Source organism: Lygodium microphyllum, chromosome 29 (assembly GCF_053477565.2).
Source record: "Lygodium microphyllum isolate KBCC chromosome 29, Lygodium_microphyllum_v1.1.10, whole genome shotgun sequence".
NCBI classification, from domain to species: domain Eukaryota; kingdom Viridiplantae; phylum Streptophyta; class Polypodiopsida; order Schizaeales; family Lygodiaceae; genus Lygodium; species Lygodium microphyllum.
In genome coordinates this window covers 85,936,562-85,962,344 of record NC_141163.1, presented here as the reverse complement: position 1 = coordinate 85,962,344, position 25,783 = coordinate 85,936,562, and the positions used below count along the sequence as shown (strand labels likewise).

The following is a 25,783-nucleotide window of genomic DNA, read 5'->3' as shown; positions in this document are numbered from 1 at the left end:
ACCATGGCAATCCACAACTTACCCGCTTCACTATGACTCTTGTGTTCAACAGCACACAAGACATCCCACTGATTCTCATGCAATATTGTCCACATGGCATGTTGCTTGTGGCGAGAACAATTTCCTCACACATTCCACGTAGCTATCTTCATGTGGATGCAAAAGAGGATCAAGTACGAGGCACAGCTTGCCTCGATGAGACCTTTTCGGTGAGAATGTCTAGCACACCCTCATCCAAGAAATCAGCTAACACGGCAAAAGAGTTCTGACAACCAGATTTGGAAGTGGATGGCATATCCGCTGACTTGGGGATGGAGCGGGGATAGCGACGATCCCATGGGGTAATGACATTACCTCGAGTATCAAAAGCCAGCTTAGCGGCGGACCCTTAGGACCATCTGAAGACACTCTCCTAGCTGTCTGTTGACGTGGAGCAGAGGAAACCATAGCACGAGCAGAGTGCTCTGAAGACATCATTTTCCTCCTACGCATATACGTACGCATGGAATCTGGTGAGGCAATAGGCACAGTATCCATCATGCCAACAGCATGCTTGTTGCCTTTTTTCGCGCATACATCTACCCAATCATTGCCACCAGAATCCAAACCCGAGACCTGTTGTTTACCTTTATTCAAAACTTTAGGTGGCTGGGTGGCATCTTGCGATGGCGCATCACACATCATATCTTCCATGGGCTGCGCAACATGCTCGGCATCTCAAGTGTGGTGCTTCTCTGGGCATTCAGCCATAAAATGCCCCAATTGTCCACATGAAAAGCAATGTCCTGCAAAGTTGCCCCATTTCAAACGAAAATGTAAAGGATGCATGCCAGAGCAGTTAATGCGTAACCAAGCAGGCCTTTTTCGAGCAGTGTCCCATAACATACACAGGCGGTTGCGATTCATGGCCCTTAGGCTTGGGGGGGACCAGAACAGTGCCCACAGCAGCCATGGCGTCTTTTAGCAGTGGCCAATAAACAGCCAGACAGTTTTCCACTTCAACCCACACAGGGCATTTACGTTGCAGCAGACGCTGAAAATCTGCCATGGGGCGCCATGGCACCACATGGACCAGACGGCGATCAACGAACAATGGCAGTTTAGACAAAAGAGCAGCACGGTGTGTCTCTGATTTCAACAGGACCTCAAAAAAACCCCGAGGGCCAACAAAAATCTCTTCAACACATTCCTCTTGTAGCAGACTGTGCAGCCACTGGCGAATACGGGAAAGCAGCGGGCTCCTACCAGTGAAAAAAAGTATCACAGCACGTTCATAGAACACTGAAAAGGAACGCAAGACATGTTTTGGATCCACAGTGGCTTCCAGAACATCTTCCGTTGCAGAGTCCGAAAAGACTTCCTGATTATGTTGAACATAATCGCCTAGCAAAGTGTTAGCAAACTCCAACAGGTGCTCCCAATCAACCTCCTGGGAGTCCACAGAATCATAAGCAACCTGCGCATAGGAACGATCCTGATGATCCATTATCCCTGCCGAAGTATGCTTGGTGCGTTTGCCCGCTGGCTGGAGGTCAGGAGTAGGGGCCATCTCCTCTGTGCACGGAACCATGTCCTCTGGTTCCTCATTGTCAGAATCTGGACCAAGAGCTGCCACCGTTTGGTCTATGAAAGCCAGATCCAGGCCAGCCATATTGTATCAGCACGTATGTCGGACAGAGGCCGAGTGAAAAAATCGCGGGGGGTAGAGACACGCAACCCGCAACTGGGTGCCGGTACAGAAGCGGACGGACTGTTCAGAAGCAAGCGGAGCCCCCTTACCGGATTAGGGCAGGTCGTCACACCCTGTTGTTTCTACAAACGAAAGGCGTTCAGTCTTCAGGCGTCGACGGGGCCACAGGGTGCTGCACATTGACGCAGAGGAAACGACCACAGGCGGCTCAGGTGGGCGGTCATCAGGCGAGCAGGATCAGACAGGCACAGGCGAACAGGGGCGGAATAGGCGGGCAAGCTCCAGGCGTCGACAACGCGCTCTGTCAGGGTACGCAGGTCAGGCGACGGCAGGGGCAGGGCTAGGCTACCTGGCTACGTGGCGACGGGGCAACCCGGCGCGTGGGCGACGGAACGCACAGGCGACGGGACGCGCAGTCAAACAAACGTCGTGGCGACGGGACACACAGGCAAGCAGACGACGACGAAGGTGAAGAGTCAACGGCAGCTCGCGACATCAGCGACAGGTGCCGGACGACCCCTACGCAAGTCCGACGAGAAACTCCCGTGTCGCGCCATCCCTCCGAAAGGATTCTCCATTTTCATCTCTCTCTCTCTCTCTCTCTCTCTCTCTCTCTCTATATATATATATATATATATATATATATATATACGGCAGGGGGGGGGGGGGGGGGGGGGGGGGTTGGGTGGGGCCGGGGGTTTATAAGTGGTAGGGGGGGTATCATTTGGGGGGAAACGTAGAGTGGTGGTGTGGTAGTGCCACAGCAGACTGGGACAGGTGGTTTGGAGGGGTGGTAGGCCCGTGGCCTCCCTCCTCGCCTACATCGTCATCCTCATCCTCACAATTTGCGCCATCGTCATCCACGCCATCTTTGACTTCCTCCTCTTTGTCATTGCCTACGTCACCTCTCCCTCGTAGACATCGTTCGTCATCCTCTCATCCTTCCCCCGCCTCGCCACTTGTCGGCAATAACAAGGGGAGGGGATTTAGAAAGGTTGGGTGGGGCCGGGGGTTTATAAGTGGTAGGGGGGGTATCATTTGGGGGGAAACGTAGAGTGGTGGTGTGGTAGTGCCACAGCAGACTGGGACAGGTGGTTTGGAGGGGTGGTAGGCCCGTGGCCTCCCTCCTCGCCTGCATCGTCATCCTCATCCTCACGATTTGCGCCATCGTCATCCACGCCATCTTTGACTTCCTCCTCTTTGTCATTGCCTACGTCACCTCTCCCTCGTAGACATCGTTCGTCATCCTCTCATCCTTCCCCCGCCTCGCCACTTGTCAGCAACAACAAGGGGAGGGGATTTAGAAAATTTTTGATTATTTTATGAAAAAGGGGAAAGGGGGGGGGGGGGGCGGGGGGGGGGTGGGGGGGGGGGCGCTGCTGCTGCTTTATATGCAGCGGACGGGGATTACAGAGAATGGACAAATGAGAATATGAATGATACAATGAGGGGTCTCAAACATGTGTCTCATGTTGGAGTGTGTCATACTCGTGACAGATCGTGAATCACAACAGCAGCAGTCCACTAATAATGACGATATCATGGGCAGCAATGGAGGGAGCGACATGCTGTCCTCCAGGTAGCAAGATGTCAGTGATGACTATGGATGGCAAAAATGCAAAAATATTCTCTCTAACATGGCAGCTCTACAGGCAATAGATGAATGAGATGATATAGACATCAACTGACTAGTCCCCCAAACAGGAAAAACAAAGGCTGAAGAATCAAAATGTAGTCTCCAGTAGTCCAGATGACATGAAAATTCTCAGTAGCTAAAATAAATTATGAAATTCATGATAAGGAGCTTTTGGCTATTATTAACTCTTTTGAAACATGGAGGCAACTTCTAGCGAGGGCACCTCACAAAATCATACTCTTTACAAACCATAAAAATCTAGAGTATTTCACAAGTTCTTAGGTCTTGAATTGACAACAAGCAAGATGGAATAAATTCCTTTCTAGATTTGATTTTGTCATATCATATCGACATGGTAACCAACAAGGGAAACCAAATGCATTGTCCGGATGCTTCGATCTTGCACATAAAAAAGGAGACACAGTTCATGAGTTAAATGATTCTGTTCTCTTGAAACCAGAACAGTTCCGACTTTGCATAGTAACAAACAACGCTCCAGAAGATCCGACCTTCCTTCTACAAGTCAAGAAAGAACTTTCCAAGGATCACTTTGCCCAGAATATCAAGCAAAAAATTCAAGAAGAATGTACAAGTGTTGAAGACAGAAGTTGAAGGCCTGCTCTATCATGAAGGGCTACTGTATATACCACTTGGATTGCTTCAGTTACATATACTGCAAACAAGGCATGACGTTCCGACTGTAGGACCTTTTGGGGTAAATAAAATAATAGAGCTCATCTCTTGATACTATTGGTGGCCTAGAATAAGACATATGCCCTAGTTCTATCTATTTCAGTGTCGTGGAAAATATTTCATCAAATCTTGTAATAGCAACATGGCGAGTACACTCTCGAAATTGCTGACACTTTCTCGATTTCTAAAAGTTATCAAGACCTTACCACTTCAGGAACAGTTGCAACAAGCTTATTCACTAGAGGCTGTAGAAGTGAGGGCTCGAATTTTGAGGTGACAAAGTTCACCATCAACTGCAGCTTTTGAGTGTTGGAATCCCTGTCAATGAATTGAAATCCCACACCAGACAAGTTAGCAAACAGCAGAAATGTGTCTTGTACCTATTTTTGCAAAATTGAAAATCTTAACTTTGCCAAAAAAAAGTGCAGAGATGCGAGACTAAAAACCTGCCAGATCGAAGTACAAGATGTCTCAGAAACCCAGTGTGATTATGTGTATCATAGGGAGGAAGCTCAAGAACATGACTGCTACAATACTGATGAACCATTTCCAGAACCTGCAATGGATGAAAATTGGAATCATGCAACTAATCAGAACTACCATAAAAATCAAAGAGTAAGGGTGAGCAGCATACAATATTGGCTTTATCCTCTTGTAGCAAGCACTTCTCAATGTTCAATACTTTATCAAAACGGCCAGGTGCATGCAGGCCAAGAGCAAATTGATCCATAGAAGATTCCTGTTGTTGGAGTGAGACACTTCCATACTCGCATTTTGGCGTCCATTTTCGGGTTCCAAAAGAGAACTCCATCTGTATTGCATTAACTGAGAAGGATTACAAAATGACTGTCTTACAACTGCTATGAACATAAGCTCAATATCACTTGATCTCATTCCAACTGCTTTGAAGATAGAACAGCAGAATATTTAAGTGACGAATTTTTGTATGACGTCCCTCCACAGTTAGATGTCAGCATGTATGAGCAAACCAGTAAACATTAGGGCAGCTGGTTAAATGCAATTGTGCTCTCCTTTCCCCCCTTGTGCTGTTGGCTTGTCTCAAGTCTTAATTTCGTTCAAAAATATTCCCCCTAAAGGATTTCTTTCTTGTGAGTGAGTTGCGATTAAGAGAACTGAAATGTCAACAGCTGATGCTAGGAACAAGACATGTAAGAAACTGCAATCGGAAACATCATTTCAGCATTTTTGTTGCATATAAGAACTCTAGCAGTGTGCAACAAACGGGTAAAATGGAATATACATCAAATACATTTGCAGCAAACGTTTTGATTTTGAAAATGTCACCAAAAGAAGCATGTAAAACAGCTCACCTTGTTACGATAGTGAAATGGAGACTCACACCCTATGATGCCTTTCATAAACTCAAAATCACTGCTAAACCTTCCAATCCTGGAGATCAATTCAAAAACTTGTTTTTCCTTAATTGCAAGTTGTGCTTCATATAACAAATTTTGCATCTTGCAGCCTCCACAATCAGCTGCATATGCACAAGGAGGGGAAACTGCATGGTCATGAGGAGACAGTGTTTTCAATTTGATAGCCTGCCAACATCCCAGATAATCACATATATACACGATTTGATAGCTCTCTCTCTCTCTCTCTCTCTCTCTCTCTCTCTCTCTCTCTCTCTCTCTCTCTCTCTCTCACCACACTTGTTTTTGTTAAACCACTGTCCATTAACTCATTAATTCAAACATCTACAAGACGAATAGAAGTGAGAATAGACTTCATTATGAATATTCAAAAAAATTAGAAACAGTGGTAAAAAGGCATCCATAACAAAAGCATCTAGATCATCAGCATGGCAACAATAACATAACAATTGCTGCTGTGAACTCTACCATAGATATAATGTTCAAATGATCAATTACCCATAATATCATGGTTCCTGGAGTCCAAACTGTTCCCACACACGTGTATGCATGCATGCATGCACCCGCACACATGCGCACATCCACGCATACACATGCAACACGTGCACATTCTGCTTTTCTAATACTCAACATTACTGGTGGCAAACCTCAGAAGAGCTGAAAATCAACATCATGAAAGTACAAATAGTCACAAAATGGTGCATGGGCACACAGTTCTTAATGCATACAAACCTTTCGTAAAAGAAATGGTTCTTTATGATTGCATGTCACAATCACAATTCCTAATGTAATACTTTGTATTACTAGTGGGAAACCTCAAAAATGGTGTGAACATGTTCACTCCTTATTAGAAATGTGCAATGTAACCAAAATTATTCAGATGCACATAGCAGATGAACATGACGAGCCCCTCCTAAGCCTATTGTGGAATCTAACCTCCAGCTGATCCACGCCCTCTGTTGCCTCATTGCCTTCCTACCCTTTAGTCCTTCAGTTCTCACCACCTTCTTGCCCTTCTGGTCTCCCACCCTCTTGTTCCACCTTCTATGCCGTCGATACCCCTGCCACCTCAGACTATGTAGCTACTTCTTGCACTGCCAACCTTCTGTAAAGAAATGCTTGAACAGACAATCAGAACTTAAAGTGTGCAACAAGAACACAGTGAATAGAGAAAAATTCAAGGTGAAAAGAGATGAGAGAGCGAATGAATGAATCAGACTATGCAGGTATGATGCAATGGGCCTCAAACCTCCATGTCTAGGGTGGACCAGAGTTGAGGTGAGCTAGAAGAGGAGTTGGAGATGTTGGGTATGGAGCTCTGCAAGTGAGACCAGCAGGCTATGGGCAATGTAACTTCATGGAGGTGTGAGGGCACACGAGAGAGAAAGAGAAGAGGAAGAAGTAGTTGAAGACCATGGTTTTGGTGAGAGAGAGAGAGAGAAAGATCATCACCCTACTCTCTTGATCATGCCGTGCGAATGAAATCATCTGAGAGAGGGAGTGCCTGATCACACAAATCACATGCAAGTACACATGATGCGCTTGTAGGCTGTGACGGCCCAGTCTACACCCACACAAATTCGCTTCACCTACTGCCTGTACCCTTTCTACATGCCTGCCTTAGCGCGCATAGAGAGAGGCAAGCGACCTCCAAGCTGTAGACAGTCGTCCAGCCTCCAATGACTCTGACAACGCTAAGCAGACAAGGAAATACAAGAGCTGCAAACCTGCAATTTCAAAAGGACAGAGAGAGACAACGTTGGATGCCTGAATGGTCCTAATCGCATTCACCTATCAGGAGTGAATCCAAGCCAAGCGTGCATCCCTGAGCAAGCCCGAACCAGTCAAACAGACAAGCTAGGGCAGCAGTGCACTCCGGCATCAGCCGAAAGACATTCATTCCCCTATGGCTGAGTTGAATACCGCCTTCAATAATGCACTGGTAGACATGGATGAGGATGAAAAGACCCTGAATTCTGACATGGAGCATGTTGTGCCCCTTGTCAAGTGTTTCAAGTCTATAAAGGCCTCCCCGATCGAAGGGGCGAATGCATTGCCTTGGGGGGAATTACAAACATTGCCATGTGCTTCAAAGATAGGTCACACTTTGTCCTATGCTCATGCAATGGGGCAACCAAATGACTCCCATGACTTGGATTGGGAGCATCTTTTGGAATTTGCCAACACCTTGCTTGGGGAATATGTGCAACATAATCAAGATAATTGTAATAACTTTGAAGAGAGTGATGTCATCGTTACCACCATGGAAACAAAAAAAGTATTGTGTTCATTCTCCTCCTTGCATGAAAAAGCTGTCATCCTATTCTTTGCTGCCGAATGATCACTTCATGGCACAGTGTACTGAAGCCAAAAAAGGGAGAACACAGACAAACGAGGTTCCTGCTATTCAACAAGATGGTATTGCTATGCATCTAGATGCCCAATCCATGGAGGGAAACCTAGATGGTATTCAACAAGATGGTATTGCTATGCATCTAGATGCCCAACCCATGGAGGGAAACCTAGGCAAAGGCAAACAATTGCCTTCACCCCTCACTCATGGTGTCCATTACTAGCAAGAGGTGCAACCGAAAAAGGGAAAAAAGTTGAATGATGTTCAAAACATTGGATCCTTGGAGGATACACAAAATGCCCTGCACGCCTATGCGTGTCGTAAGGACAAGCCTTTGTCCCAAGGTGCTGGTGTTACACCTTCAAGCGTTAAGGCAACCTCTAATCCTAAGGCTCGATACGAGTCATTACATGCACCCCCTAAGTGTCTAGCCTTTGACAAGTGTAGTAGGGCCGTTACTCCATGGGACCATAGATAACTGCATAGTAGCACAATGAATGTAGATGAGCCCTCGACTTCAAAAGCACATGATAATATGACAAATGCATTCGCTTTGTTGGCACATTTTGTAGATGAGGATGTTCTTGCTGTTTTGGCAAATAAAGCTATAGCAAGGCAACTGCAACCCCACCCTTAATCTCCCATCTCATCATGAAAATCGCCACATGGAATGTTTAGGGTATTTATTCACGTGGCAAGCAGCATGCTATGTGACAAGCTTTACAACTCTAATGCATGGAATGTTTTGTGTAACAAAGCACAAGAGTCACAAAGAAGCAAGGAGAATCCTACGCTATCATGGCTTCAAGCTTTTTTATGATGATGTTTCAACAAGAACCCATACCACTGTGTTGTTAATTGTCAAAGAGAAATTTCAACCGGTAGGGTGTTAGCACATATGTCAGTTCATGGATGAGTCTATGCATGTGATTCAAGAGGATAGGCATCTTGAGATTTAGGCATTTTATTTGGCATTTTCTTTATGTGTTTTATGGCATTTTATGACAATCAACCGGCATTAAATGCTGGCCGACCAGTCCACATTTATGGCTGATATTAGCCTATTTATTGTCAATCTCTCCTCCTCCTCATTCATTCATCATTTGACAAGTTCTTGTGGAGAGAGGAGCCAGTGTCAGTGCCTTCATAGTCAATGACTCACAATGGTTCTATATTGTTTCATGTGTTGGTATATGGATTCCATTTCCCAAGCATTCCGAGTTCTCTTCTTTTGCAGTGTTCTTATATTCTCTCTTCTATCTTGTGTTCAGCAGTTTATTTCAGCATATGCATATGCTTCCATTGCTGCATCCACTTCTGATATAGTATCACATTGCAAGATCTAGGTTCCCGTTGCTGGTTTTTCTGCTGATTACAGATCCAATTTATCTCTTCTGATCAAGCAACTGCTGCTGCTTGATTTCAGCCTGTCTATCATCCACTACAGCCTGCATTTTGTGCCTAGCACCTTGCGTTTTCAAATGGCAACAATTGTGCGCTCTGTAATCGTCAATGTGCTACATTAATTGCTCAAACAACCTGTGTTTTTGGTTTGCTAACCCTAACCTTGGCTGGATGACTGTTTCTACATGCCATTTTGCCGTCTCTAGTTTTTAGAAATTGAGTTTTCATCATTTTGCAGCAGTCACCCTTCTTTTCTGAATCAGGTTTTTGGTTATACTGCATGTGAACTCTCATTTTGTGAAGTCTTTGCTATTGGTTTGGTTGTATTCTCTCTCTGTCTACCTTCTATCCTCTCTCTTCTCTTCTTATCCTCTCCACATGGCTCCTCTATGCACTTCTATTGATGATAAGTTACATAGACCTGACTATCTAACATGGAGTGATGTCATGAAAGCCCGGTTTGTGCAAAAGCAAATCTAGTACATTGTTTGTGGAGCTATTCCACGCCCTCAGTGTACTTTCCCACTTTCAAAAGATTTTAATGAGGACAATCATGAGGAAGTTATGTTTACATGGAATACGGATGATACCCATGCCTATTTTGCTCTTCTTCAATATTTTTCTAAAGAAGTTCAACCACCAATTACCTCCTACAGGACATCTCCCGAAGTATTGCCAAAGCTTTAGTTGTTGTACGAGGCACCTTTGACCATGTATGCAGTAACCCTTTATGGACAACTTCAGTAGATAAAGTTATGGGCTCCTCCGTCCGTCATCCTCCTCCAACTCTGACTCAAATCCTCCGGCCATGGCGAAGACCAAGGCATAGAATGGATCCTCATCTTCCAATCGAGGGAAGGCTTTGGTAGCCCCTTTTTCTACTGCTTTCTAGTACAGGTGATGCAGTCATCCTTCACAACTCTCTAGTGCTACAAAGAGAGTGTGAGAGCGTGGTGAGATGGGGTCGAAGAACCTCATCTATACAAGTATACTGATGCACAGGTTCCAAAGAGGGACGTCCTTGATGCATTGACCGAAATCTAGCAGATTCAAATCCTAGAGCTAGGATTAACATCCAAGTTCATGATGAGCTAGTTATTTGACAAAGAGTGGAATTGGCTCCTAGCATAGTTGTCATGTGTGAAAGGTACAATACAGTACGGTACGATAAAATACAATACTAAATGGTACCTTATGATTTTATAAGGTACGGTACAATTTTAGTACAAAAAAACATGACTTTTTTAAAAATCATAAATCATTAAATGATAAAACACATGTTTAAAGTGAAAATAGCCATTTCATTACAAAATAAGATGAATATATAAGGGTGGGTAGCCTTCACAGTCGCATGGGTTGTGCACAACATGCGATACAACTACAGTCTAGTACATACATGGTCCATGGATGATGCATCATAGCGGCATGATAGTAGATACAATAAAGAGAGATATCTATGAATCTATAATGAGGCATCATCATCATCAGAACCATCTGAGTACTCATCAAGAGAGTCTGAAGATGACTCCTCGATATCGGATGATAAGACACTCTCATACTCATCCTCACTGATGAGGTTACCATCATCATCACATGATGTCTCCCTAGGTGGAGGTTATGTAGGCAAGGAGGGAATGTCATCATGAGATACAAGATGTGAGCTACTAGAGCCCCGCCTTACATATGTCTGCAAGCCACTTGAACCACCCCTCCTTGATGCTCGAGGGTGCCAAATGACCATGCCCCTACTACCACCTACTCGAACTCCTTACTCACGAGCACACTAACTATGAGTGTCATGAGTATTTGCTACTATAAGCTCTCTATAGAGCTTTGCAAAAATCATCTCCTCCTTGTCCACCTCCTGATGTACACTCAGAAGAGTGTCGCCCATCAACTTGAATGTATCAATATTCACTACAGAATGTATATAAGATTGTAAATGCTAAAGTCTAAATTATAAAGTATAAACTTCAAAGTTTAAAACAGTAAATTTTAAATTTTATGGTTAAGTGTTTACCTGCTTCAAACTATCCATGCTCATCATAGCCCTCATCATACATAAGTTAGTGCAGTAATAGACTAGTTGCTCTAACTATCGTGTGCTAAGCTGATTGCGAATCTTCGTGTGAATGAGAGAATAGCCACTCCAATTCTCTCACATGCACCCGAAGAGCAATCCTCGGCAAGGATCCTCATGGCTAAGGGTTGAAGGGTCTCCAATGCATATCCAAAGTTTTGCCACCATAATAAAGGCTTCACAAGTGACTCTCTCCTCCAACAAGTGGGAGAAGCAAAAGCCACATGCCCTCTTTGATCCGCATAGTATCCTAGCTCCGCTGGTAGTACATTGTGGTCATCCACAGGGACTACACGAGTCAAATAAGCAAGTTAATCCGAACAAAGCTCTCTATCATCCATGACCACCGGTCTTAGTATCCCGAAACAACGTTTCGGGGCTGCCGAAATGGACCGGCCATTTCGGACCGAAACGGAAACGGCAGACCGGCATTTCGGCATCCTCTGGTCCGTTTCGGGGCACTCCAGCTGCCATTGCCGCCACCGCCGCCGCCGCCGCCTCCTCCTCCTCCTCCTCCTCCTCCTCCTCCTCCTCCTCCTCCTCCTCCTCCTCCTCCTCCTCCTCCTCCTCCTCCTCTTCTTCTTCTTCTTCTTCTTCTTCTTCTTCTTCTTCCCCCCATTAACCTTTACTTCTTACTCTTCCTCCTCTTCTTCGTCTTGGTCTTCCTCTTCCTCATCCTCCTCTTCTTCTTCTTCCTCTTCCTCTTCTTCTTCTTCTTCTTCTTCTTCCTTCCCCCATTACCTAAAGGCTAATCATGGCGTTGGATCCATATTGGAGACACGTCACTCCAATCAAGGGATACAAGGGATCCGGCGAATCAAAGAAGTGGTGGTGCAACTATTGTGGATTGGAGAATTCAGGGAGCGTAACACGCGTAAAAGACCACTTGGCATGCGTTTCCAACAAAGACATCGAGCCTTGTTGTCCAGAATACAATTGCCAATCATTCATTGATGTTGATACTTGTTACTCAATAGTTACTAGAGTCTAGAGACTAGTACACAGTGCTCAGTGCTCACTGGACTTTGGGGTTTTAACTGATTATTCACATGACATAGTTACATGTATCATTATATCTTTGATTTCACTTATTATGCATCTTGATTCTTGTTCCATTGTTCTTTATGTCAGTCTCCATTGTTCTTGATGTCAATCTTCCATTCTCTTTAGATCATAGATGATTTAGGAGTCATAAATTATAATTCATTTGTTGCCTTCAATTTTGAAATTGAGTCTTAATTCTATTAAGCTGTCTTACGTTTCAACCATGGAGTCTTAACTCTTCAATCTTCACTCATGAGTCGTGACATGTGTAATGAATCATGATTTCAATCATATAACATGGACTCAAAAGTTTTGTATGAAATTTGGGTACATGTTATTGTAGGCATTGACATATTTACATACCCACATAATACTGTATTTATTTTAGTGTACAATCTGAAACGCCTTTTCCCCGTTTCCAAAATTTGGCCGAAACTCCGAAACTCCAGTTTTTCCCGTTTCCGTTTTCCCCGTTTTCGAAACTCCCCCGTACTATGCCACCGGTGACTTGTAGACTGGATGTACCAATGCGACAAAACCATGGATGGGCTTATGCATCCATGTCCATCTCCTCTCTGCTATCTCTGGAACATGTGTGCGCTATGTCTTTGTGATCATTGTATAAGCACGTGCCTCCACCAATGTCGCTCTAGAGAAGTGAATGAGAAGACCCATGGTGGACCCCTCGCAATCACTCGTACATAACACCCTATAAAAGAGAGTCACGACATAGTCACCAATTGTTTGCAGTCTAATGAGCAAAAGGCCGAGATGACCAAGATCCCTTATTACATCCATAGTAAGCAGTTTGATGTATACTATGATAGCCACTCATCTTGACTAGCATTTACAATGGGAGTTGTGGCATCCTATATGGCTACACTTGGCAAGTGGCATTGAGATGTCGTGAAGGGTATCGTGAGGTACCTTAAGGGCACTGTAGATATATGCATATGGCTAGGATACAAGAGTCATAGGTATATTGACTCTAATTATGTAGGATGACAATGAGAAGGCACATGGTGGATCCCTTACAATCACTCATACATAACACCCTACAAAAGGGAGTCACCACTATTTGGTGAACCACACCTCATAAAGACGCTCCAGCAATAACCACATGTAAGCAAACCGAGTCGAAGAAGACTACTTCAACTCGAGTGTGCTATGCTCACGATACATCACAAGCACCTTTATCTTTACCATGAAAAAGGTGACAATTGATGTAGCTTTGAGAGGACCACCCCTTCACCCACTTGAGCTTCCCAATGTCCTCCATGAGCAAGTCCAAACAATGACTTACACATGGAGTCTACACAATCGTGGGAAACTCGGCCTCAAGCAAATGGCCAATACGCCAACAATTCGATGTATTGTTGGTAACAACTTGCACCACATTCGAGGGGTCCACCTACAATCACAATTTACAAATTACAAGTAACAATACTTGGAGATTAGAGAAAGAAAGAGATAGTTGAGTCTTTCAAGTTTCAACTTTCAAGATTCAAGAATGAAGAGAGATGGAGGTTGGAGCCCAAGGGGAAACAAAGATTCGAGATAGATATTAGAGAGAATAGAGAGATAGATAGTTATATATAAATCATAATGAAAAAAAGTAAAACAAATTTAAAAGGCAATATATACCTCAATGATAGCTTGCCGAATGTGATGGTAGATGAATGCGCCCATCGTTATCCTCCCCCTCTTGTTAGAGAGAGGCTTGAGCCTTGACAAGGTGCGGAAAAGAGGAGAGAGTAAGAGGCTAGAGCTTTACAAATCACAAATCAATTCAAGATCCAAGAGAGGGAAATGAGAATTACAAATGTACACTGAATTGCTGCGGAAGATAAGGGTCAAACTATCAAAGAGGGATCAACAACCAAAGAGGGCTGCCAGCTGGATGGAATCCAAGGAGGGTTGGGGAAGGAGTGCATTGTTGGAAAAGGGGGTGAGATGAGGTATCCAAGGCTTCCCCCCCCCAAAAATGCGGATTGGCCGTAACCTGTTTCTATACATAGTTACCTTTGTACGTTGTATTGGGTACTCATCATACGTATAGTACCGTATGGATACGTACGGTACTATACGTATGATCAGTACAATACAACGTACAAAGGTAACTATGTATAGAAACAGGTTACGGCCAATCCGGCCTATAGGAACGGCCTAACACGTTCCAAACCCTCGGAGGAGGTGAAACGGCCAGAGAATGTTCCCTGCCGTTCCTTGCCATTCCCCCTGTCGTTCCCTATTCAGGACGGCCGTTCCAAACTTGTTGACCAAAAATTTATGTTTTTTCTAGTTTTTTTATTTTTGCTTGTATCACACTCCTACCACATGTTCACCCATCTCCATCGCCTAATGTGCACACACTAATCTCTCTCTCTCTCTCTCTCTCTCTCTCTCTCTCTCTCTCTCTCTCTCTCTCTCATTGAAGATTCAAAGTGTCAAGACAAGCCACAAGCCAATCAGGAGTCCATGCAAAGTTCAAATTTGATGCATTATGAACTCTTGCAAATCACAATCAAATTTCAGTCTATTCTCAATTCCAAGGTAATCATCCATTTACATTGTCTAATTTCAAGGGAAACTTAGATAATTGAGGCAGTTCAGAGCAATTTGGAGCTATGGGGATAATCGAGTCAATTTTGGGACATTTGGGTCAATTTGGAGCATTCAGGGGTATTGGGGCAATAAGAGGGACATTCTTTGGGGCAACTTGGGTCATGCAGGCATATTTGGGGCACTTAAGACATGTGTCGTTCCCCCACCTTAGATGTTCCCCCCGTTCCAAGGGGTTCCGTTCTCGTTCCCATTCCCCGTTCCAGGTAACTATGCAACTATGGCTCCTAATCTGAGCTCACATGAGGATGTTGAGCTAAAAATGCATTAGCTTGACTTAAACAATCCCAAAACACGCTAAATTAATGAAAAAACCATCTTATTTTAAAAGATTCGCGATCCTAGAGAGTTATTATATCCCACATGCAAAACCCTAATTTAGGTGCCCCAAACTTTCTATAAATAGGCCTGCAGCCCCCCACTCTTCCTCAAGCTCGTCTTTGCAAGTTTCAAGAGCCATATCTCTACTGTCCACACCCCGTTCGCAAATGAGATTGTGTACAAAGCCTTCCATCGCAGTCTGCTATCGTTTGGCGTTGTTAGAATTTGCCGATTCTATGGGCAGCGCCCAATGTAATTTGTGTGGTGTGGACACTTATCAAAGTATCAATGTAAGGTGTATACACCTAGTGTCTTAGAAACTTAAAGTAGTGACAGTAGGCTTTAGAGTAAAATAAACCTAACTCTAGTTAGTTGGTGGAAGGCTAATTAGGTCAACCCTTGACCTAAACATAAGTTGTACTTTCACTATATCTTTCATTCTAGCAAGTACACTCTTCTTCTTTTTTCTTCAGCTCACTCTCTTGCTGTCATTGTCTCTGCTCTCTCTCTCCATAGCTGGCTGCCATTTTCCAGCATTTGGTATCAAAGCAGCTCGTACGCACGGATTTCATTCAGCCACCATCAACCAATGCCATCCGCCCAAGGTCCTACTACTACCAGCTTGGTTCTCAGCTCGAGGAAGAGTTTTCAACTGCTGTGAGGTGCTGCTGAAGTGGAGGAGAAGCTGTAGCTGAGGCGTCTCTTGTCTACTCCAGATCTGTCCAGTTCAGCCATCAGCTCCAATTCTATCCATTTTGGCACTGACGAAACCAATGATTCTACAAGCATCGTCCACAATTCTCTTCACCCACTCCAACTTTCCTATATCTTCCATAAGAACATCTAGGCAATGTGTAGTGCATAGTGTCCACGCTATGGACAAAAACTTGGTCAAAAAGTTTCCATCCCATGGAGGCACAATTTAAGGCATTATCCATGACAACTTGCATAAGGTTTTATGGACCAACCTACAAGAATCAAGATCACACACAATGAAGTTAGAATCAATAAATTTGGGAAGTTGCAAGTAAAACAAATCAATCGTTGCAATGATAGCTTTGTGGATGTGCCAATACATAAAGGAGCCCATAGTGCTTCATTCTCTTGTACCATCATCCACCACTCATAGAAAGTACGTACCAAGTGGGCAAGAGATGTGGATGTTGATAATCCCCCCTCCCCTTTTTTTTACAATCGCTCCATCCATCAAATAGAATAAAGCACCTTACTTCACCCAACCAACACACACGGACAATGATGGGCTCAAGTGACTTGTCAATTCTCTCTCTCCTCATCAAGTTTCTTTGTACACATGTCATGGTACGCACCGTAACATCCCTTGCATGGACCAACAATGGCAATGGCTTTTACCATCCGCTTCCATCAATCCACTTTGAGGATGTGGGAAAAGAGATTGCAATCAATTATAGTGCATGTAATCTATATTTCAGCTTGCCTTTGCCTCTCTTTGAGAAAAGATGAAAGACCAGATACTTGGCCTGAGCAAGTGTGGCTTGTCTCTTCGACATAGGTGTACCACTTGAATGGCTTTTCCTCAAGGAGATAGAGGAGGCCCCTCCAACAAAGAAAACAAAGACGGTTGGAGAGGGATCTTCTTCTGCATCTAACTCATGATCAAGAGACGCCACCTCCTCACTTGGCCTTGAAACACCTTCGCGCCGCTTCAATGGCAAGTATTTCTGACAACATTCTTAGTAGACATTATCGGGAATGCTTGGGCATGGTGTGGCTTCCCCTCCCAATTTGCATATGTAGATGAGGAGGCCGGTGATGGATGAAGTTTAGATCTTGGGACAATACTTGCATTGCCACTTGCAAGTATTGGATTTCTCCTTCACTCACTCGAAGTAGGCACAATGTAAGCAAAAGGCCTCATGAAGAGGGGGTGCCATTGATGATTGGGTGTATGGAGAGAGAAAGGAAGAACTTGAGAGGAGAGGGTGGATTTGGAGACTCAAGAAGGTGAAGGGTGGAGTGATTGAGGGAGTAGAAAGGGTAGAGAGGTTGAGCGAGTAGAGATTGCTTGAGGGATAGAGGTTGATAGAGTACACAGAGCTCAAGAGAGTGGGAAGGGTAGAGAAGCTAAGGAAGTAAAGACAATTTAAGGGAGTAGAGAGCTTGAGATGGCAAGAGTGCTTGAGGGAGTAGAGAGTGTGGAAAGCTCAAGAGTCAAATGAGTAGATAATAGAAAGGATGGATGAGATGGAGGAGAGAAAGAGTGTTTTAGGGTTAAAGTGTTGGTTTGTTGGGGAGGGAGGGGAGAAGAGAGAGAGGGAGGGAGCGAACGGGCAAGTGTATAGGCAATAGGTATGGCCCATGGATAGATTGTGGATTGTGTTTTGTGTTTTTTTTGGAGAGAGAGATATATATATATATTTCCAATTTGGATGTATGTGTGCGGATGATGAGCGAGATGATGGCTGCATTGTCACATTGTGTTTGTGTCATGTAAGAGAGAGAGAGAGACGCGGGGGGGGGGGGGGGGGGGGGGGGGGGCGCACGCCGAAAAGAGACTCTGTGTGTGTGTGTGTGTGTGTGAGAGAGAGAGAGAAGAGAAGAGAGCTGTTGGCTGAGACTAGGTGGTAGAGAAAAGAGAGCCATTGCAAAAAAAAAGGATGAAAAAGTGCTAAAACGGTTACTAGATGGCTACTCTAACCTCAGATGGGATGCAATCGACCAGCACATTGAAGCCATCCAACGCCTCTTGATGGGATCACACAGGTCATACTAGACAAGACGGATCGGACAGGTCTACCCATCTGTCGGACGTGGACAACCCTAGACATGGTATCAAATGTCCATGTTCAGGCTCTGGGTGTTGTTTCCTAATGTGGGCATTCTGCCCTCACATTTTCCTATTGCTGATTAGCCTCTTCCTGACTGTTGCTGCCCATGCAACCTGATTCTGGACCAAACCAGCCTGTTTTCTACCTGCTACTGCCTGCATTTTGCTCTCAGCTGCTTGTGTTTTAATATCCTGCATTATTTGATTGCTGTTTGCCTGCATGTAATGCCGTTACAATATGTGTTTTCACTAACAGCTGCTGTGTTTAGTTTAAGTTTGGACTGTTTTCAGGCTTTTGGCAGCAATTCTTGGCTGTCTTCTTTCTTTCTGATCCTCTATTTGTTGTGTTTGATTAGACTTTCCCTATTTCAGTAGGTTATTTTTTGGCTGAACTCTCTCTCTCTCTCTCTCTCTCTCTCTCTCTCTCTTCTTTCCTTTATCTTCTCATCCTATCTTCTCCGAATGGCACCCCATGCTGTTCAACTGATTATAAACTTCATGGCTCTGATTACCTAACCTCAAGTGCTGTTATGAAAGCACAGCTTCTACAAAAGTGATTATGGTACATAGTTTCAAGTGCTATTGTGAAGCCCCAGACTCCTAACTCCTCTTCCAAATGATTGGGACCGTAACAACTATAAGGAAGTTATCCTTACATTGAATAAAAATGATGCTCATGTGTATTCCGCTCTTCTATGATGCATGAGGTTCTACCGATGGTTACCTCCTACACGACACCTTCAAAGGTGTGGTTGAAGCTCTAGATGTTGTACAAGGCTCCGTCAACCATGCGTGCAGTGGCCCTCTTTTATGGTCAGCTCTGGCAAAATGAAGTTCAAGCCAAAGGATACTATCCAATCTTCCTTAGAAGTTACTTCATGTACACAAGTACAAGATCAACTTCAGCACATGTAGTCCACATTTCCTTGGCATACCCTCCTAGTTCCAATTTTGAGCCTAAGAAGGAGTATTAAGCTTAAAAAGGTGCACTACATATTAAATTTTCATCGGCTCATTAAAGACCCAAAACTGAATGCACTTAGTTAAGCAAAATCCCCTACTTTTGGTTGGTTCCAACTCTATAAACAAAGAGCATGCTTGGTGACTTGTATCCCTCGCATCCTCAATCTTCCCCCTTAAATGCTTTCCATCTTCTTCAACTTGCTGCTGCCCTCCATTTCTAGGAGCTGCCATGGACATCCTATAGCTTCATTTCAATGGACTACATTTGTTCCTAGCTTGATAATGCCATCAATTTGCTACTATTAGAGCCGCCCATCTATAAATGCCTCAAACAACATAGTATGCTTGCAATTATAATAGTCAATTATTTTCAAGGCTAAACCATCCAAGAAAATAGAAATAATGAATATATGAGGCTAAATATGAAAATTATTGGGCACTTTCCTTTAGGGATGAGCTCAGTTACGATCAACCTAAGAGAGAAGTAGTCCTCACTCTCACAAAATCATGCGAGTGTGAAAGATAGACATGCATCACATTCATACACTTGCTATGAGACAAACAATCCTTCTGCATGGTGGATCACCAATGCATCAATGTCTTGTAAACAGCAATGGAAGAAGAGGAAATATGGAGGTATTTGATGATGGTGTAAAGAGTGAAGAATGATGATGGAGTAGCCAGAGCCAACTTTGGGCTACCTCTCAACAAAGAAATATGGAGCAATAGTATCCAACTCCAAACTTTGTACAAAAGACTGGCAAGTTTTTGACATCTACAACTTCGTCAAACATAGAGACATACTCCAACTAACTTTGCTCACAAATAAGATGGTACAAATCCCTTCTGAAGATAAGCTCAAGTTTGCACAAAGAAAACAATTGTATTATATGAAAACAACTAAAACAAAATGAACTCTCTAGGTATTTGCCCCAATGAAGATGTTGCGGCCAATGTGAGATGCATGTGCCAAAAAGGTGTAGAATGGCTCACTATGCATTGACATGTGAGCAACCTGTTGGCTATCTACGTAATTGGAGAGATGGGAGGAGCCTGATACACACAAGTTGGATACCCTTGCATATAGGTCCCCATCGCTGCTTGGTTGAGGAGTGGAACTCCCACCGCCATCACATTGCTACCAACTAGCAAGTAAGATTGAGAGACAAACGATCCTTCTGCATGGTGGATCAATAGTGCATCGATGTCTTGTAAAACAATGAAAAAAGAGGGAATATGGAGGTATTTGATGATGATGTCAGATGAAGTGAAGAATGATGATGGAGATGGCTGGGATCAACTTTGGGCTACCTCTCAACAAAGAAACATGAAGCAATGGTATCCAACTCCAAACTTTGTACAAAAGATTGCTAGGTATTTGACATCTACTACTTCGTCAAACATAGAGACATACTCCAACTAACTTTGCTCACAAATAAGATGTATTGAACCCTTGTGAAGATAAACTCAAGTTTGCACAAAGAAAACACTTGTATATATAAAAACAACTAAAACAATATGAACTCTCTAGGCATTTGCCCCAATGAAGATGTGGTGGCCAATGTGAGATGCACGTGCCAAAAAGGTGTAGCATGGCCCACTATGCATTGACATGTGAGCAACCTATGTAGCCACCTACGTAATTAGAGGGATGGGAGGGCTTGATACACACAAGTTGGATACCCTTGCATGTAGATCCCCATCACTACTTGATTGAGGAGTGAAACTCCCACCTTTGCATTGCCATCAACTAGCTAAGGGATAGAATTGAAACATATGGAATACATGCCAGAAGGAATAGTACAATGGATGTGGTGAAGTAAGGTAAAGATGAGTGTGTGTAAGCGAAGAAAAAATATGGAATTTTTGAAACGGGTGGGATGGATGGGAATTGAAATCGTGAAGATTTATTTTGATTAAGTGAAGATCAAGCACCAAAAGCAAAATCATTGGAATGAGTATGTGATATAGAGGTATTACCTAATGTCACCACGTGGTAATACATTTAGCAGTTGCTTTCCTTATTTACTTATATGAATATTTTTTTATTTTTTTTTAACTTGCTGTTGCTTTTTACCCCCAGATTTCTCTTGGAATAAGCCGGGATCTTTGCATGGCCAAAAGAGGCAGCCATTGGGACAAATTGGACTAATGGTTTGTTTGAGCCTTAGGGCCGATTCCATATTGAATGGGCTGATGCCAGGAGGCATATTTCACGGTGGATTCCGTACCAGGGTGGATTCCATGAGGTTTTACGGAGGTATAATGCCAGGAGGCATATTTCACGGTGGATTCCGTAAACTTTGTTGACCGGGGCTCATACACAAAGTGGATTCTTTGTGCGAGAAGTTGATAGGGACGCCTATCCTTTTCGGTCATTTCATTAATTTAGTGTGTACATGGGTGATTCCGCAAAATACATATTAAATTAATAAACATTTATGAGTTTAGAGTGCGCACTCGTGATAAATTAAGGTTAGGATTGATTTCTAACTAGTTGATTTATTTATGTAGCTAAAGACTGCTAGGTATTCACTTTTGTCGGTTTAATTGTATTATTTTACTAACGATTGTGAATGCTTCAGTTAATGGTAGAGATAGCAGTAGTGGTGGAGGAAAGCATTGGAGGATAGCGTGTATTCAAGTTATTATTTATATTTTGATGGGCGTATACCTTAGGCATGACGCCTATATTTTGTCGCGCCTATTTATTAAGGCGTTGGATATTTATTTATTATTTTATATGCGCATGGGTGCACGATTATGATATTTGTATTTGGACATTGTATTGGGTATGCCTGACTTTTTGGGTGCCCGCCCATTAGCTTTATTTCTATTTTGTGCTAAAGCAAACTCAAAAGCCAAAAGCGTACTATTTTGTAATTTGGACTATTATTTGAGCTTGAAGATGATTAATACATAAAATACATGCTTTGTGGAGCACTCACACAAGGCATAGGGGGAGATTGTACCCAATTGGTTTCTTGTTCATGTCGTGCATACTTTCTACCTTGAGTTTTGTGCAAAAAGTAGAGTTCTTTTGTTCTTAGGGACCTTCCGGCGTTCACTACGTGAGCATACAGCATCCGATCTGCACACCATGGGCACTAAAGAATAAAATGCCAGTGGCTTGGGACTGTGGGCTTAGCCACTAGAGATGATGCAGGACAATGAGCCTGGCCAAGACAGAAGATGCACATATGAGAATGCTCACAAAATAAAAGTCACCGTAACTAAGCCACATTACACTTTTTTATATGATTGCAATGATAAAAGTTGCTCAAAACAACTTGAGGAATGCAGGGGTCACCATCCCTAAAATTTAGGAAGTTACTATTTTTGGACCACAGAATTTGTTCACATCATTATCTTCGTTTTTGCACGAGGATTAATTCTCTAGTCTATGTCGAGGTCAAATTTTGCACCGATCATGGAGAGCTTTAGCCCGGAATGTTTAAACAGAAAAATTGTTACATGTATGCCATGTGGCACAAATTCCCAAAAGAGAGGGAGAGAGAGAGAAAGAGAGAGAGAGAGCATTTTTTTAAAAACGTAATAGGCATGAGGGGCAGATTTGAGAGTGAAGTTGAGTGAAGTTTTGAGAAGCTGAGGGCAGATTGCTGCAAGTACATCAGCTATGGAGAGTACTTCTTCGTATCTGACTCATGTACAGAGGTAGAGCTCGCTCCCTCTGGTCAACTCTCTCTCTATTCTCAGAGGAAATGCTCTACATGATGGGATGATTTCATCAAAGGTACAATTCTGTGGTTTCTTTGCACTTCTGCTGAGGCAAGAGTCTCATTGTCCAGGTTCAAGAGCAGCTGTTGGCTTATCCAATGCAGAAACTAAAGAAAGTAATGACCATGCCACACAGGAACAGGGTTTTTCAGCTCTGATTTAGTGCTGCTTATGGGACTGTTTTACTGCTTGAATGATGCCAGGGTAAAAGGGATGTTGTTCTGGATATGCTGGATAGTAAGAACAGTAAATACAAAGTTCTGCAGACTGCAATTCTGCACTGGAATCATTGAGTTATGGTCACAGAAAATGCTTTCCTAAAAGGGATGTTGTTCTGGATATGCTGGACAGTAAGAACAGTGAATACAGAATTCTGCAGACTGTAATTCTGCCCATGAATCATTGAGTTATGGTCACAGGAAATGCTTTCCAAGAAGGGATGTTGTTTTGGATATGCTGGATAGTAAGAACAGTAAATACAGAGTTCTGCAGTCTGCAATTCTGCACATGAATCATTGAGCTATGGTCACAGAAAATATTTTCCTAAAAGGGATGTTATTCTAGATATGCTGGATAGAAAGAACAGTAAATACAGAGTTCTATAGACTGCAATTCTGCACATGAATCATTGAGTTATAGTCACAAAAAATGCTTTCCAAAAAGGGATGTTGTTCTCGATATGCTGGACAGTAAAAACAATGAATACAGAGTTCTGTAGACTGCAATCCTACACCTGAATCATTGAGTTATGGTCACATAAAATGCTTTCCTAAAAGGGAAGTTGTTCTGGATATGTTGGACAATAAGAACAATGAATACAGAGTTCTACAGACTGCAATTCTGCACATGAATCATTGAGTTATGGTCACAGAAAATGCTTTCCTAAAAGGGGATGTTGTTCTGGTCATGCTCTATTGTCCTTATGCAGCTGGGATTTACTCAGATAAGATGAAAACCAATTGTTCACAGGTTATGTATTTTGGAACATTTCATTTTTGTAATTTTCCATCTTTTAATCGATAAAGAAATACCGAGAGGGGCGCTGCTCTTCGGGGCCCACAATTCTGGTGTTGAGCGAGGGAGTGAGGTCTCTGTTTGTGTGTGTGTGAGAAAAGACCAGGTATTAATTGAAGGAACTACCACTTTATGTGAGTCATAGACCGGTTTCATGGTTCCATCCCCACAATTAAAATTATTTTCTATAAGAATTTAAGCTCAGACAGTTTTGGGTGAAAAGGCCATACACACAGGCTTTACAGAGATTACAAGACTAGAGAGATGGTAGACATGGATAAAGGCAAAGGAAAACTCCCTCATGAAGAAGAGAGTTCATCTTCTGCTCATAGACACCAAAGAGAGAGTATTGGTGTGCACAGGTGTCAGCACCTTCTAGAACTGACATTGAACCACAAGATGAGGAGCAAGAACAGGAGGACTTGTTTAGGGCATAACTCCTCAGTATGGTTGGCTCTTTCCAACAGCTTGTAAAGAATCCTCAAATGCAAAAATTTTTGAAGTCACATAATGAGGATTCTCAGACTGAGTCATCACATCATACCATGGAGCACTCAAAAAGGTAAACCTCTAAAGTGTGTGAGCATGTGGAAAAGACACTAAACATGGAGACAGGTCCAGTGCAACAAGAAGCACAAGCACAAGATCAGGGAATGAATGGTCAAGGCAGTTATGCACAAGTGGCATAGCAGACTATTCCTCCTCAATTTGCTACTTATCCTGGTTGCTTTGGTGATGGGTCAGTTTTTCAAGCAATGGCTGGATTACCCACGGGTTATCAGGGATACTTGCCTAGAGGGCCACCAAGAATGATGCCCATTGAGGCAATGAACCCACTTTATGCTAATATTGGTCTACAGCCCGGTTATCAAACTTTGCAGAGTCCTTATTTGATGCCTGGAGTACAAAATGCAGCAGTTGGTTTTTTTCAGCCTAGTGGACATATAACAGCTAAGACACGTGAAATGAATGCTAATAATGCGCCTAAGGGACTCCCCTTTTTACAGCCACCTATCTATGACAACCTGACACCAAAAAGTGCAAAGCCTAAATACTATAAAGAGGGTGGTCAAGCATTAAAGTTTGAAACCTTCAATGGTATGCAAGATAAGCTGAAAGCTTTGACATTTATACAACTATTTGATGCAGCTTACACTGGAGGGAATTTTACTGAGACTTCTAAGGTGCGGAAGGCTGCGGCTTTTTTGAAAGGTAATGCTTTGCAATGGTGGAACATATTGTTGATGCAAGGATATACACCTGCCACTTGGGTCCATTTTAAACAGTTGTTTGCAGCCTCATGGTTAACTAACACGTTTAAAGTAGATGCCATGACTGCATGGCATAAATTGGATGCAGCAAATTGTGCGGATTTAGAAGAGTACAATAAGAAATTTTGGAAAGCACTTTTGCCCGTGAGTTCTTACAAGAAAGTGCCCCTGTCAGAACAAATTGAAAAGTACTACTGCGGTTTGCCCAAAGCCATTAGGGATTATTGTACCAGGACTGAGGTTACAAATATGGTATAGTTAATTGAAAATGTTGGTGTCGCAAATGCATTGTTAAAAGGAAAAGCTAACAACTTTAAAGGCATTGAAAAGAAGGATTCTCAGTTTAAGCAAGATCCTGGCAAGAAGAATAAGCAATTTCTAGAAAAGACCAGCTTTACAAAGAAGTCTTTTTGGAAGAAAAGATTTCAGTAGCAACCTCAAACTTCTTTTAAACAAGGCAAAGGACACAAGAGGCCACTTTTTGGCAAATCATTTGAAGAAAGAAAGGCTTTAATGATGGTTGGAAAATGCTTTATATGTGAACAAAAAGGCCATATTGCTTCTAAGTGCCCACAGCAATCTTCTAAAGATGCGGAGGATAAAGATGCGCCAAGTAAAACAAAGCCCAACATTGCCTTAGTGCCTGATATGGTGGAAGATCAATCAATTGATGATGCTACAGAATTGTGCAAAGCTTGGGGAAAGATCAAAGATTCCACAATGCTTATTTTCTTTGATCTTGGAGCTCGTGCAA

General features: G+C 43.1%; 1 protein-coding gene across 6 annotated transcripts in view; it reads right to left on the bottom strand.

The window, feature by feature from the left end:
- LOC148010868 (RNA methyltransferase family protein) overlaps nt 1–25,783 on the bottom strand; it is a 63,738-nt gene that overhangs the window by 26,851 nt on the left and 11,104 nt on the right. For 5 of the 6 annotated variants that reach the window (XM_087672144.1, XM_087672139.1, XM_087672142.1 and 2 more), the window contains exons 2-5: nt 5,351–5,581; nt 4,654–4,830; nt 4,466–4,575; nt 4,226–4,337 (exon numbers count right to left, since the gene is read on the bottom strand). In XM_087672144.1, the coding sequence (XP_087528270.1) occupies nt 4,226–4,337; nt 4,466–4,575; nt 4,654–4,830; nt 5,351–5,581 (630 nt within the window). The remainder of the gene's footprint in view (nt 1–4,225; nt 4,338–4,465; nt 4,576–4,653; nt 4,831–5,350; nt 5,582–25,783) is intronic. The other variant, XM_087672145.1, reaches the window with a different exon arrangement.